Genomic DNA, 15780 nt, shown 5'->3' with positions numbered 1-15780 from the left:
TTCATTTTTCAGTATAGAAAAGTCCATCTCTGCATGCATTCTACTTTGCAGTCTTTTATATGTGGACTAATCAAGCACTTTATTATAGTTAGGAAAATGAGAAGAAATGAAATGAAAAAGAAAATGGCCTCTAATAAACTTTCTAATAGCTGAGGAAAAAAAGAAAATATAATGATTAATTTAGATAAAGGTGGAATGGAAAGATGGTAATATGGGCTTCCTAAGATTTTGAGTCTGGGTACCTGGGTGTGTTGAGTGACCAGGGTTTAATATAAGCAAAACACAGCCTTAGGGACAATAGTAATGCATTCTTCTTGGGAGTTCAGTGGGTCTCGGGTGAGTTCTAAAACATGCAGAAGTAAATCCCAAAAGACAGACAGATATTCTTTTTTTAAGGGTAAAGTATTTATTTTTTATTGAAAGTCACACAGTGGTGAAAGTGGAGGGTAAAAGATTATGATAATAATAAACTGTCGGGAGACTTACAAAGTTTCTCTGTTCAAATTCATCTGTCAGACAGATGTTCTTCTGTGCTTCTTGTGTGCTTCATGAAATAATGGCTACCTTCGCTTTCCAGGTCTGTCTCTCCACGTTCACTGAGCAGGTCACCCGTACGCATGTCTCCTGCAATGTCCCCTGCACGCATGTCCCCCGCTCGGATGTCCCCTGCTCGGATGTCACCTGCACGGATGTCCCCTGGACGCAGGCTGGAGGAAACAGATGAGTCACAACTGGAGAGACTGTATAAGCCAGTCTTTGTGCTAAAACCTGCTTCTTTCAAGTGTTTAGAAGGACAGACAGCCAGATTTGACTTAAAGGTTGTGGGTAGGCCCATGCCTGAGACATTCTGGTTTCACAATGGTAAGCATGATACAGTTTCCCTCATAAGTCACTGGACATAGAAACAAACTCATTTGTGTATATCCAACAATATAAAATTAAAAAAGAAGCTATTTTGGTTTTGCTTATTTTTAACAGGACAGCAAATTGTCAATGATTATACACATAAAGTTGTCATTAAAGAAGATGGAACTCAGTCACTGATTATTGTCCCTGCATCACCCAGTGACTCTGGAGAATGGACAGTGGTTGCCCAAAATAGAGCAGGAAAATCTACAATATCTGTGACTCTAACTGTGGAAGGTGAAACAAGAGTTTTATTAAAATTAAAACTATTTCATCATTTGGGTCACATACAGGTATTCCAGCCCCAGCCACTCTAAATTATGACCTTTTTTTTCAGCTGTGGAACACCAGATAAAACCAGTATTTGTCGAAAAACTGAAAAATGTCAACATAAAGGAAGGTTCCAGGCTTGAAATGAAAGTCAGAGCTACGGGGAACCCTAACCCTGACATTGTGTGGCTGAAAAATAGTGACATCATTGTGCCTCATAAATACCCAAGGATCAGGTATGTTTGAGAAGATAATCAAATTAAACTTCTCATACAAATCCAATAGTCACATAAGCAGAAAGGGCTGCCACTATATTGATGGTTTTGTTTTCATATTTTTAAATAGGATTGAAGGAACCAAAGGAGAAGCTGCCCTTAAGATTGATTCCACTCTTGGCCAAGATTCTGCCTGGTATACTGCCACTGCTATTAATAAGGCAGGCCGCGACACCACGAGGTGCAAAGTCAATGTTGAGGTTGAGTTTGCTGAGCCTGAACCGGAAAGAAAACTGATCATCCCACGAGGGACATACAAAGCAAAGGAGATTGCTGCACCAGAACTGGAGCCTCTCCATTTGAGATACGGTCAAGAGCAGTGGGAGGAGGGGGACCTCTACGACAAGGAGAAGCAACAGAAACCGTTTTTCAAGAAGAAACTCTCTTCCCTCAGGTTGAAGCGCTTTGGACCTGCCCACTTTGAATGCAGACTCACACCAATTGGTGACCCAACCATGGTGGTCGAGTGGCTCCATGATGGAAAGCCACTGGAGGCAGCCAACAGGCTCCGAATGATTAATGAGTTCGGATACTGCAGCCTTGATTATGGAGTTGCATACTCTAGAGACAGTGGTGTCATCACATGCAGAGCCACTAATAAATACGGGACCGATCACACATCGGCTACGCTAATTGTAAAAGATGAGAAAAGTCTAGTGGAAGAATCTCAGTTACCTGAGGGGAAGAAAGGCCTACAGAGAATTGAAGAACTAGAGAGAATGGCTCACGAAGGTGCACTTACAGGTGTAACAACAGATCAAAAAGAAAAACAAAAGCCAGACATCGTCTTATTCCCAGAGCCAGTGAGAGTGCTTGAAGGAGAGACAGCCCGATTCCGTTGTCGAGTAACAGGTTACCCTCAGCCCAAGGTCAACTGGTACCTCAATGGACAGCTCATCCGTAAAAGCAAAAGGTTCCGGGTTCGCTATGATGGCATTCATTATCTGGATATTGTGGACTGCAAATCCTATGATACAGGTGAAGTCAAGGTCACTGCAGAAAATCCTGAAGGTGTGACAGAGCATAAAGTAAAACTTGAAATCCAACAGAAGGAGGATTTCCGATCTGTACTCAGGAGAGCGCCTGAGCCAAAGCCTGAGTTTCACGTACATGAACCAGGAAAACTTCAGTTTGAAGTGCAGAAGGTAGACAGACCCGTTGACACCAGCGAAGCCAAAGAAGTGGTGAAGCTGAAGAGGGCTGAAAGAATCACCCATGAGAAGGTGCCCGAGGAGTCAGAAGAACTGCGCAGTAAATTTAAACGCAGGACAGAGGAGGGGTACTACGAGGCTATCACAGCTGTGGAGCTTAAGTCTCGCAAGAAGGATGAATCTTATGAAGAACTCCTCAAGAAAACAAAAGATGAGCTGCTGCATTGGACCAAAGAGTTAACTGAAGAGGAGAAGAAAGCCCTCGCCGAAGAAGGCAAAGTCACTATTCCAACTTTCAAACCTGAGAGGATTGAACTTAGCCCTAGTATGGAGGCACCCAAGATCTTTGAAAGAATCCAAAGCCAGACAGTTGGCCAAGGATCTGATGCACACTTTAGAGTCAGAGTTGTGGGGAAACCAGACCCTGAATGTGAATGGTATAAAAATGGTGTAAAAATTGAGCGGTCTGACCGAATCTACTGGTACTGGCCAGAAGACAATGTTTGTGAACTGGTCATAAGGGATGTGACTGCAGAAGACTCTGCCAGCATCATGGTAAAGGCCATCAACATAGCTGGAGAAACTTCAAGTCATGCGTTCTTGCTTGTCCAAGGTAATCTGAGCATGTTTCATTTACTAGTGCTCCTCTCTCTCTCTCTCTCTCTCTCTCTCTCTCTCTCTCTCTCTCTCTCTCTCTCTCTCTCTCTCTCTCTCTCTCTGTCTCCCTCTCTCTCTGTCCCTCTCTCTGTCTGTCTCCCTCTCTTCTTCTCCCTATCTCTCTCTCCCTCTACCTGCCCCTCCCTCTCCTTCCCCCCTCTCTCTGCCCATAAATAACCCATGACATATTTAAATGTTTTTCTTTTCCCATTATTCCAATTGTGAGTTTAATTTTCTCCCGCCCCCCACCTTTTAGCCAAGCAATTGATCACTTTCACACAAGAATTGCAAGATGTTGTTGCTAAGGAAAAGGACACCATGGCAACATTTGAATGTGAAACTTCAGAACCATTTGTCAAAGTAAAATGGTACAAAGATGGTATCGAAATTCATGCAGGAGATAAGTATAGGATGCACTCTGACCGAAAGGTTCACTTCCTATCTGTGCTGACCATTGACATATCTGATGCTGAAGACTATAGCTGTGTACTTGTGGAAGATGAAAATGTCAGAACAACAGCAAAACTTATTGTGGAAGGTAAAAGAAATAATGACTACATTGTTTACTGAAGTAAATTTTTATTCTGTGATAAATGAACTATACATTTCTCCTTTCATAAAAATAATTTTAGTGAATTAGATGCAAACTTTATATCAAGTTTCATCAATTTATATTGTTAATTAGAAATATTGACAATTTGGATTTTTTAAAGCAGTATTATTTTCTTGCCTCATTTGAAAATGTCTTCATTGAAATATATCTACCTGCTTCCAAAATAATTCAAAAATTAAAACAATTGATTTGTAGTAAACATTTCTCAGCCAACTAGCAGGAAGACCATTCTTGAAAATAGAAGAGGGAGATAATGGTTATATAAGACAGTATATCTATCTGTACTCTAGCTCCATAACTCTCCCAAGACATTAATTCATATTCATCTTATTCTTCAGGTGCAGTTGTTGAGTTCCTGAAAGAACTTCAGGACATAGAAGTCCCAGAGTCATACTCAGGAGAGTTAGAGTGTATTATATCCCCAGAAAACATAGAAGGCAAATGGTATCACAACGATGTGGAGCTAAAGTCCAATGGCAAATACTCAATCACATCCCGCCGTGGGCGCCAAAACCTCACAGTCAAGGATGTAACCAAAGAGGACCAGGGAGAGTACAGCTTCGTTGTCGATGGGAAGAAGACAACCTGCAAACTGAAGATGAAGCGTGAGTCTTCTCATCCCTGACACTGCAGTGTGCAGCAGTAGGGTTAATGAGAAAATGATGACATTCTTTTCTCCCCATCTTTCACAGCCCGACCTATTGCGATTCTCCAAGGACTTAGTGATCAAAAGGTCTGCGAGGGTGACATTGTTCAGCTTGAAGTCAAAGTCTCCCTAGAAAATGTGGAAGGCATCTGGATGAAAGATGGCCAAGAAGTACAGCACAGTGACAGGGTTCACATTGTGATAGACAAACAGTCCCACATGCTGCTTATTGAAGATATGACCAAAGAGGATGCTGGGAATTACTCCTTCACTATTCCTGCCCTCGGACTCTCTACCAGTGGGCATGTCTCTGTCTATAGTGAGTCTTACATAGTTTTATGTTTATTTTTCTCCTTTAAAAATTGTAATGCTGGGGATCACATCTGTGGTGTTTCACATAAAAACCAGGTCTCTATGCTGAGATCTAGTTTTATGTTCCCATTGACATTGAGCTAAAAAGCTTGACTGTGCAGACATTTAAACAAAACTCACACTGATACAATTCTTTGCTTGTCTTCCTTTGCAGGTGTTGATGTGATAACACCACTAAAAGATGTCAATGTGATTGAAGGCACCAAGGCTGTACTTGAATGCAAGGTCTCAGTCCCTGATGTAACTTCTGTTAAATGGTACCTCAATGATGAACAAATCAAGCCTGATGACCGTGTACAATCCATTGTCAAAGGCACCAAACAGAGACTTGTGATTAACCGAACTCATGCTTCTGATGAAGGACCTTACAAGCTGATGGTTGGCAGAGTCGAAACCAGCTGTAACCTCTCTGTAGAGAGTAAGGATCGCTCCATACAACTAGTCATTAAGCATTTTGCAGTCTCACTGTAAAAATGACCACCGAATATTTTCTTTTTCCCTAGAAATTAAAATCATCAGAGGTCTCCGTGACCTGACATGCACAGAAACTCAAAATGTGGTCTTCGAGGTTGAGCTGTCTCATTCAGGAATTGATGTCTTATGGAATTTTAAGGGCAAGGAAATTAAACCCAGTTCTAAATATAAAATTGAAGCTCATGGGAAGATATACAAACTGACAGTCCTGAATATGATGAAAGATGATGAAGGAGAATATGCATTTTATGCTGGAGAAAATACAACCTCAGGAAAGCTTACCGTGGCAGGTTTGTATATTGATCATTCAATCACAGTTCTTCTGAGGAGCAAATAGTGTAATTATAAAGGCATTGTTTTCATTCCCCCTGAAATCCTCATCTGCTTCCCACTACTGTGCTTCTTATCTCATTGATCTCAAGGCTAATAGTACCCTCATTCTGACTCTACCAGTCTAAATTGTGAGGGCTCACCTAGCCCTACTTCAGATGCAACCATTTGTCGCTCTCAGGTGCTGGCTCCTCCGTGGAGCTTTCTTTAACCTCTCCACTCCTTTCTCCAATCCTGGATGCCTTTGTCCTGGACTCTTTCATGGTCCTTACTATGCATGTGGCTTATTCCCTGTTTCCTTTCCCCACACCAGAGCATATGCCCATGCACATAGAACTGACAGCGTCTCTCTCTTCTCTATGCACTCCTCAGGATAGATGATGAAAATGTTGTCTAAACTGAGATTCATTTAAACTTTGCTTCAATAAAGATTCATTTTTGAAAGCATTCTTTATCCTTTAAACATGTTCCTCTTACTTCATTTTTGTGGACCCAATGATTATTTTCTATTATAAATACAACTTAATTCATCTGTATTTCATGACATGAAAGGGAAACACAACGTTTCCCATTTGGTAGAAATCCTTAGCTCTAGATGGAAGAATAGTAATTATAGTCCACTTGTCCACACAGAAGTAGACGTCATCATTATCAGTTTTGGTCCATTACAGTTTGAGCATTGAGGGAATGAGATGCTCTGCTCAGTTTTGACTCTTCTGGTATATAAGCAGGTCAGATAGTAAAAGTGTGTCCTAGTTGATGTGTAAGTCTCATGATGTATACATTATGACTTATTTCCTTAGTAACTTGGACATAAAAGACCTATAAAATAAAATCTCAAGTCCTTTACATTTACAAGATTATTTCCAATATCATTTTAAGTTTATAAAACAAAAGGCCTTAAGTCCTTATGTGACTTCCTTGGCATTTTAAAAGTATCTGCCATAGGCAAGAGATTACTAGAAACTCAAAACCTAAAAGTGAAGTGTGTGTGTGTGTGTGTGTGTGTGTGTGTGTGTGTGTGTGTGTGTGCCTTTCCTTGAATTTAGGATTTAGGGGAAAACAGGTGCCTAAGCAACTAAGTAGTGAAAGCAGTTACTTTTGCTTCCAGTGACAATGGGGTAAGGCAACAGTAAAAAACATTGAAGAAGAGATGACATTTCAATTCAGGGGCTTGTGGTATATAAGAAACATATTTGATGTTTCTTTTAAGAATACCAATGAAAGCTGAACATGATGATTTAATGCCTATAATCCCAGCACTTGGAAGGCTGAAGCAGAAGGATTCCCATGAGTGTGGGGCCAAAGTGTGTTGCAATGTAAGACATTGTACCAAATAAGTGAACAATAAATACATTATTGACTTTGACATTTTGCTCAGCAAACTTTTCCTGAATATAAAGCTTGCACTAAGATAATAATTCCTAGAGGACCAAATAGCAGGCTTCCTAAAATAAGGAATTGAGTTGAAAGCTATCTGTGTTACAGATTTCAGAATTTTTTATTAAACTGGTTTTTTTCCTTTGCACAATGTATTTTCTGGCTTTTAGTCATGCATATCAAGAATAAGTGATTTCTGTGGTACTTTCTAAATAGAGGTAAAAGTAACCTTTTTATGTTTAAAACCATGTTTTTAAAATTTGGTATTTGATGTTTAATTGTGCAATGGTTTCTTCAGTCTGTGGATATTTTAAAGGACTCACACAAATCCCACTCTTGTTCTGAAGGGGGCGCCATCTCCAAGCCACTCACAGATCAGACGGTAGCTGAATCCCAGGAAGCTGTGTTTGAGTGTGAAGTTGCCAACCCTGAGTCTGAGGGAGCGTGGCTGAAGGATGGAAAACCCTTGGCTCTGAGTAACAACTTCAGAAGTGAATCTGATGGCCACAAAAGGAGACTTGTCATCGCTGCTGCCAAGTTAGACGATGTGGGAGAATACACCTACAAGGTGGCCACCTCCAAAACATCTGCTAAGCTGAAAGTGGAAGGTCAGTCATGGAATGATAGCCTTCTCATCCCCAAATCTTGCCACTTTCCTAACTGTTACTATCAGGAAAATCAAACTGAATGGCCATTTAAGGTCACAAGCATTTTCACTTTATAATATCATTATTCCATCAACTTTTCTTTATGAATCCTGTAGGAGAATGTGCAAGTTTTCATCAGATGTATTTGTGTGTGTGTGTGTGTGTGTGTGTGTGTGATAGAGAGAGAGAGAGAGAGAGAGAGAGAGAGAGAGAGAGAGAGAGAGAGATGAAAGCTTCATTTAGGGTCTGTGAAACAGCTGCATCAGACACTCTGATACCTCATCCCTTCTCCAAACAGTCTATTAGGCTGTTAGAATATGATATGAAAACTTCATATCACTGCACAATGTCCAGTTCCAACTGGATCTCAGATTTTCTTAAGTGTCTTTTGAAATGAGGGACTACCGAGTTATAAAGTGTTGGCTAACCATTCTTTTGCGTGCTGACTGGTGGTGATCAAATTGAGAACTTCTTTTGCTTGCTGCTCATGATTGCTATTTTCTAAACCAATTCTTACCTCCTCTTAAGCTGTCAAAATTAAGAAGACACTGCGGAACCTCACAGTGACAGAGACACAGGACGCTATCTTCTCTGTGGAACTTACACACCCAGATGTCAAAGGTGTCCAGTGGATCAAAAATGGAGTCGTCTTGGATTCCAATGACAAGTATGAGATCTCAGTCCAAGGAACATTATATTCTCTGAAGATTAAGAACTGCACCCTGGTAGATGAATCTGTCTATGGCTTCAAACTTGGAAGGCTAGGAGCCAGTGCCAGGCTGCATGTAGAGAGTAAGTTGACTCGAACTTTGTACAGGTAGAAAACCTGTGGCTTCCATTGTGTTAATTGTATTACTGAATTTCTCCATCTTTCCCCATTAGCTGTCAAGATCATTAAAAAACCAAAGGATGTGACTGCCCTGGAAAATGCTACTGTTGCCTTTGAAGTCAGTGTTTCCCATGACACAGTTCCGGTAAAATGGTTCCATAAGAATGTGGAGATTAAGCCAAGTGACAAGCACAGACTGGTCTCAGAGAGGAAGGTCCACAAGCTGATGCTGCAGAACATCTCCCCCTCCGACGCTGGGGAGTACACGGCCATGGTGGGGCAGCTGGAGTGCAAAGCGAAGCTGTTTGTAGAGAGTAAGTGTTTGGCAGCCTGTGTGGCATTCCCCGGGTGACTCTGGGCTGGCTACTGTTTTCCTCCCTCTGTGCTTAAAAACACACTAACTGAGCTGCTTTCTGATCCCCCCAAGCACTACATATCACAAAGACTATGAAAAATATTGAGGTTCCTGAAACCAAAGCTGCCTCTTTTGAGTGTGAGGTGTCCCACTTCAATGTTCCTTCCATGTGGCTGAAGAACGGTGTGGAAATTGAGATGAGTGAAAAGTTCAAGATTGTTGTGCAAGGCAAACTCCACCAGCTGATCATCATGAACACGAGCACCGAGGACTCCGCAGAATACACATTTGTTTGTGGCAATGACCAAGTCAGTGCTACCCTGACAGTGACCCGTAAGTAAACATATAGGTATATATGTGTGTGTGTGTGTGCCTGGATAGGTGGTTTGTATGTATGCGTGTGTGAACCTGCATAGGTGGTGTGTATATGTGTGTATGTACATGAATAGGTGGTATGTGTGCACATACACTTACCTAAATATTTAGCAGAGTTACTCTTTCATATTCTACACTTTTGTCTCCAAATCATTTAAGTTATTGAAAACATTCTTGATAGAGTATCTAGTGTGGTCACAATGAGTTCTGCTAGCCTCTTCATATGGATACAAGTTTCTAATTACAATATCATCAAAAGTATACCTAAAGAGATGGTTCTGTGTCACCCACTTTATGTCCCTGTCGCTCTTTCAGCCAGCCTTCTCTCATACATGAACAGTGTCAAAGCTCCTACCCCTAAATTATGACACACATAGACAGAAACCATTAGAAACTCCCATAATGCACTTGTTATAACCTACTGCACAGTCACAGAGCAGACTCAGGAGTTTCTTATTCCTCCTCTGCAGCAATCATGATAACATCCATGCTGAAAGACATCAATGCTGAAGAAAAAGACACCATAACTTTTGAGGTGACAGTAAACTATGAAGGCATTTCTTATAAATGGTTAAAGAATGGTGTGGAAATCAAATCAACTGACAGGTGCCAGATGAGAACCAAGAAGCTCACCCACTCCCTGAACATCAGAAATGTTCACTTTGGAGATGCCGCTGACTACACTTTTGTGGCTGGAAAAGCCACATCGACAGCTACCCTTTATGTTGAAGGTAAGGTTCCCTAAATGTATCCATAAGAAAAAAAGAAGCCAAGTGTACCACACAGAATATGAATCTTTCAATGAAAGAATAGACAAATAGGATGTGGTATGTCCATACAATCAGGGTGGTAATTGAAATAAAAAGAAGTTATTAACACACGTTGTAATATGGGTAAATGCTGGAAATACATGAAATGAAAGGAACCAGCCAGAGCAACACACACTGTATGAACCCACTTACATGAAATGGCTTTAACACACGCGTATATTGAGACATAGATCATTAGCTTCAGTCTAGCGGGAGGCGATGGGAAGTGAATATGATGGCCAAGAGACGTCCGAGTTCTTCTCGAGAAAAGTGAAATGCCCTTAAAATTATGGTGATGGCTCTACAATATATACAGTGGAAGCCATTGAATTATACACTCTAATATGCACATTAAATTATACACCCTAAGTCATAAGGATTGTCTAACCTTTTGGTTTCTCTGAGCCACACTGGCCTGGCCCACACATTAATTCGAGGTTGTTCATTTGGTGTATCCAATGCATTAACTAATTAATTGAAAATATGCACACTTTCATTTTGCATGGCAATGTAACAAGATGGTGTCTTTTTCATGGTTAAGAACAATGTGATAAATTTACAAAATAAGTTCCAAACCATTCCTAAATGTTTGAAGTTTACAGATTCTGTGTTGGGCCACATTCATAGTTATACTGGGGTGGAAGCAGCCCTGTATCTATAGGTCAGATACCTCTGCAAATGTATAAATTGAATAGCATGTGACTTATGTATCAGTAAAGATGTCAAGTGCTAATTTTTTTATGTTCTGGTTTGCAGCTCGTCATATCGAATTTAGGAAACACATTAAGGACATTAAGGTTCTGGAGAAGAAACGAGCCATGTTTGAATGTGAAGTTTCTGAACCCGACATTACTGTCCAGTGGATGAAAGATGGCCAAGAGCTTCAGCTGGCAGACAGGTCCGTTACTCTGCCTTGCTGTGTTCCAACTCTTCCAATTTCCTTGTGAATCCCATGCATTGAGCTCCAGTTTGCTTCCTCCCACAGGATAAAGATTCAGAAGGAGAGATACGTTCACCGTCTCCTGATCCCCTCGACACGGATGTCCGATGCTGGGAAGTACACGGTGGTGGCAGGGGGCAACATGTCAGCTGCTAACCTCTTTGTGGAGGGCAGGGATGTGCGCATCCGCAGTATTAAAAAGGAGGTCCAGGTATGGTCCACATATTGAGTTTTCTTGACAAATCATCAATAGTACGTAATCCACTCTCATGCTTCAATTTCTGACTTTTTTTTTTTTTTGGTTTTACGAGACAGGGTTTCTCTGTATTGTTTTGGAGGCTGTCGGTCCAGCCTGGCCTCGAACTCACAGAGATCCGCCTGCCTCTGCCTCCCGAGTGCTGGGATTAAAGGCGTGCGCCACCACCGCCCGGCTCAATTTCTGACTTTTTAACTTTTCTAATCACAGTATTTGAAAGGATGAAGTCAGCTTGCCCTTATTGGCTTAGATTCTTGTGTTGCCATTAGGTAACTCACAGTTTCTTGCCACTCAACAAGTATGTCCTTTCACTGTTTAGCTAATTTCTTTCATTAAAACAGCTGCAGAAAAAAAAAAACTGTAGATGGGTTGCAGAGATGGCTAAGTGGGAGCCATGGCTGCTTCCCCAGAGAACCTGGATTTGACTCCAGGTACCCATATGGCAAATTACAAGCAACTGTAACCCCAGTTCCAGGGAATCTGGTGCCTACTTCTGACTTCCTCTGCCACTAGGCATGCAAATGGTGCATAGGCATACGTTCAGGCAAAACACCCAAACACATAAGGTAAAATTTTAAAACAGTTGTAGAAACTATGCTTGTTAAACAAATGACTTTGTCCCATGGGGCTCCAGTCAAAAACATACTAAAATTTAAATTGTGACATTCACACATAAGCTAGAAATAAGAAAATCTAGGAGATGGCAAATTCCCCCTTTCTCCCCATGAAGAGGCAGGTATATAGGATTCAAGTGTCTGTGAGTGCTTGCTGTGAGTCTAAGAGTAATCCCAGTATGAACAGTTCTGGATTCATACTAAGGATGCTAAACAGACACTTTGCTATTGGTCTTAGTCACTGTTCTATTGCTGTTAAGAGACACCACAGCCAAGGCAACTCTTGTAAAGAAAAGACTTAACTGGGAGCTTGCTTACAGTTTCAGAGAGTTGGTTATGATCATCATGGTGGAAAGAAGACAGGCATGGTACCTTAGAGCATTCCGGTCTGATCCACAGGCAACAGACAGAGAGGAAAGACTTGGCCCAGCATAGGTTTTGGAAACCTCAGTGACACACCTCCTCCAACAAGGCCAGACTCCCTCATCCTCCCTAGACAGTTCCACTAACTGGTTCAAACACATGAGCCTCTGGGGGCCATGCTCATGCAAGCCACCATAACATCCACTGTGCTTACAGCACTTACCCTTACAAATGCTGATCTTTCCAAAGGAAACAATGGAGAGAGTATATTCTAAGAAATTCATTTTGAGTTCAGATTCATCGCTTTTCTCTTCCAGAAAAAACAATCATACTTTTAGAGAGCTTGTTCTGTGTTAAATAAAACAAAAAACCATTTGCGGTGAGGACTCACATGACCAGCTGAGCTCCTCTTCCCTCATCTTTTTGTTCTGAACTTTGGTTTTGTCACTCTTAGACTGAGAGTATTTGTTCTCTAGCTCATAGAATTATAGTGCATATGATGTGAAATCAGATTGAAGGGGAACTTCAAAGACCTCTGTAAATAATTAAAGGCCCCCAGATGTAAAATGTCATCATTTCAGGTATTATTTATTAAAGCACAGACATTTAAAGATGAAATAATTGTCTCCTGGAGCAGCATCCCCTCATTAAGCCCAGGTATGAGTTTGATTCCCTTCACAAGAGATTTGGGTACCACTTATCCAAAAATGTGCGCAGGAAAAAATTTAAATGCACCATAATCAGCCAGCTTACGATGTCATGATGACCTGCTCTTTCAGTGAACAGCTTTAGAAATGGATGAACTGGACTAGAGCCAGATTAATTTTCAGTTTTCTTCCTGTGTTGTCCCATCAACAGGTCATCGAGAAGCAGCGTGCTGTTGTTGAGTTTGAGGTCAATGAAGATGACGTGGATGCCCACTGGTATAAAGATGGCATTGAAATCAATTTCCAAGTTCAAGAGCGACACCAGTATGTGGTGGAGAGGAGAATCCACCGGATGTTTATATCTGAGACTAGACACAGCGATGCAGGAGAATACACCTTTGTGGCAGGAAGAAACAGGAGTTCTGTGACTCTCTATGTCAATGGTATGTGGTTGGACTTCAGTATGTTTTGTGGTTTCATCTGGAATAATCCTTTTATTCCACTAACACAGTGGTGGTGCCTGAGAATTCTCTAAGGAACCCATGGCACTCATCTGGATGTAACTGCATTTGTGCTCACATCAGCCCTGTGGGAAAAGAGTGGCTGCTGAAAGGACTAGTGAGATGTCACTTTCAGGAAGCACCTGCTGGCCGGGACTTCATTTGTTTGATTGACACTACTGAACATTCACCGTGTGTCAACTATAATATACTCCAGATGGCTTTCCGTATATGGCATTAAGCTATCATAGTTCTCTGTTCTAACTGTTTCAGTGTAAATAGCACCTCTATACAAGTGATGGAGACATTTCCAACCTTGATTGCAAACCCAGAGATCTCCTTTGAGACCCTGGTGTGCCTAGAGAGCCACGGGCAGAATGGAATGGGACTCTGCCCCGAGCTTTAAGATCAGTGCTTTGCCTTTGGAAGTGGAATTCCTCATGCTACCAGAAGCTCCCTAATAGTCCTCAGGAGGATGTCATTAAACCTCTGCTTTCCTCATTAGAAATGCTAGCTCTGAACTTAGAGCTTGACAGGCCCGAGCCTAACCTAGACACACAGAAAAGAGTAGAACCTGCATCCCAGCCACATCTCTGACTGTCTTGGAGAAAACTCCCCTAGGTGTGGTAAAGGGGTACTAGGAGCTGTATCGACATTCATAAAGAATATACCTTGGCCCCGGTTTCCTCTTAGAGCAGTAGCAGAGAGGCAGAAGTGCAGAGAAGTGAGGAAGTTGTACCAGATGCCAGCCTGTATCAGCCTTTCTTCCTGTTAGTGGTCTTGTCATCCAACACCGAGAATATACACTGATTAGCATAATCACAAAGCTGAATTTTTAAAATCTGTTCATTGGCACTCTACTGATATGGAATGGTATTCAGCCAGCCAAGGCTTACATCCCATCAGCCCCTGTATGTAGCAGAGAAATGTGGCATATGCATAAATACTTGTAAAGCAAACAAACCTGAACATGGTAAGCCTCTTCACCGCGGAATTTGCTCACATAACATTTTAAAGTAGGTAGGAGATGAGAATTGTTCTAGATTTTTAGCTGTCTGTTGGTGTGCACCAACTATGAACCAGAATACTAATGTCATGCTTAGGTGCCTGACACTCTCAGTGCCCCTCATGAGACTTTTAAAAATCTATCTTAAGTTCTTTCCCTTCCTTGAAAGGAAAAAAAACTCTCAGTGCAAAAAATATCAAGATGCCAGTAAAGATATCGCAACACTGGGGTTTTGTTTCCAGGCGCATAGCCATCTTGAAGCAAATGCATGAAGCATCACATGCTGCTTACCCCTCATCCTTCATGGGCTCTTTCCTGGTGCTGTCTTCTAGCTCCTGAACCACCCCAAGTCCTGCAGGAGCTCCAGCCTGTAACTGTGCAGTCCGGCAAGCCTGCTCGCTTCTGCGCTGTGATATCGGGAAGGCCACAGCCCAAAATTTCCTGGTACAAAGAGGAGCAGCTGCTCTCCACTGGCTTCAAGTGCAAGTTTCTCCACGATGGGCAGGAGTACACACTTTTGCTCATTGAAGCCTTCCCAGAGGATGCGGCTGTCTATACCTGTGAAGCCAAGAATGACTACGGAGTAGCCACAACCTCAGCTTCTCTTTCTGTGGAAGGTAGGAAGCCGGCCCAGAGCTCTCCCAGGGTAGTAACAATAGATTACTACCTGAGTCTGTGAACAGTGCCCTGTGAAATAAAGACAGAACTGTGGGTGCCCAAATGGGAGAGATGTGAGGACAACCATGACAAACTCTATGGTTTCTTTCTTTAGTTCCAGAAGTTGTGTCTCCAGATCAGGAAATGCCAGTTTATCCCCCTGCCATCATCACCCCACTTCAGGACACAGTCACATCTGAGGGGCGGCCAGCACGATTCCAATGCCAAGTTTCAGGAACAGGTAGGTACTTAATAAAAAGGTGTCATTATTGGTGCTTGCAAAGGATGGTGTGGGGCACAGAGTCCTTCAACCTTTCTTCCATCATGAAGATGTCTCACAAACAAATAAACCATCACTCAGAGTCATCAGCTTCATTTTTAATTGTAAGCATATTTATCAAGTGCCAACAGCCAACCCCTCACTTGACTTTGAAAAGAAAATATTAAGTATGATTGTGGCCTGACCTCAGATGCTCACATCAATCAAAGGAATGAGTGAGTGATTTACTCTAGATGAAAATTACTTCCTCTTTTTCTTGGTTTTGTGCAGCAACCACTACAGGGGAATTCTCAAGGCTTGGTAGCTATTGTTTTATTACTCTTCTTCCATTAGTTTATAACTCAATTTCTGCCTTGCCAATAGCTGTTTTCCTAAACCAGTTAGGATTTCAATAAGTCTTCTGAACTAATGGTGTCCTCCTCTAGGGT

At 41.8% G+C, this 15780-nt stretch overlaps 1 protein-coding gene across 19 annotated transcripts in view; it reads left to right on the top strand.

The window, feature by feature from the left end:
* Ttn (titin) overlaps positions 1-15780 on the top strand; it is a 273546-nt gene that overhangs the window by 31433 nt on the left and 226333 nt on the right. For all 19 annotated transcript variants that reach the window (XM_040745671.1, XM_040745672.1, XM_040745669.1 and 16 more), the window contains 19 exons: positions 578-861; positions 979-1143; positions 1244-1412; positions 1522-3215; positions 3516-3797; positions 4211-4477; positions 4565-4837; positions 5045-5308; positions 5394-5654; positions 7422-7682; positions 8250-8513; positions 8604-8864; positions 8978-9238; positions 9751-10011; positions 10846-10987; positions 11075-11240; positions 13121-13352; positions 14748-15032; positions 15188-15313. In XM_040745671.1, the coding sequence (XP_040601605.1) occupies positions 578-861; positions 979-1143; positions 1244-1412; positions 1522-3215; positions 3516-3797; positions 4211-4477; positions 4565-4837; positions 5045-5308; positions 5394-5654; positions 7422-7682; positions 8250-8513; positions 8604-8864; positions 8978-9238; positions 9751-10011; positions 10846-10987; positions 11075-11240; positions 13121-13352; positions 14748-15032; positions 15188-15313 (5918 nt within the window). The remainder of the gene's footprint in view (positions 1-577; positions 862-978; positions 1144-1243; positions 1413-1521; positions 3216-3515; positions 3798-4210; positions 4478-4564; positions 4838-5044; positions 5309-5393; positions 5655-7421; positions 7683-8249; positions 8514-8603; positions 8865-8977; positions 9239-9750; positions 10012-10845; positions 10988-11074; positions 11241-13120; positions 13353-14747; positions 15033-15187; positions 15314-15780) is intronic.

This window comes from Mesocricetus auratus, unplaced genomic scaffold (genome assembly GCF_017639785.1).
Source record: "Mesocricetus auratus isolate SY011 unplaced genomic scaffold, BCM_Maur_2.0 Super-Scaffold_100004, whole genome shotgun sequence".
NCBI lineage: Eukaryota > Metazoa > Chordata > Mammalia > Rodentia > Cricetidae > Mesocricetus > Mesocricetus auratus.
This window is presented reverse-complemented; position numbering and strand designations above follow the sequence as displayed.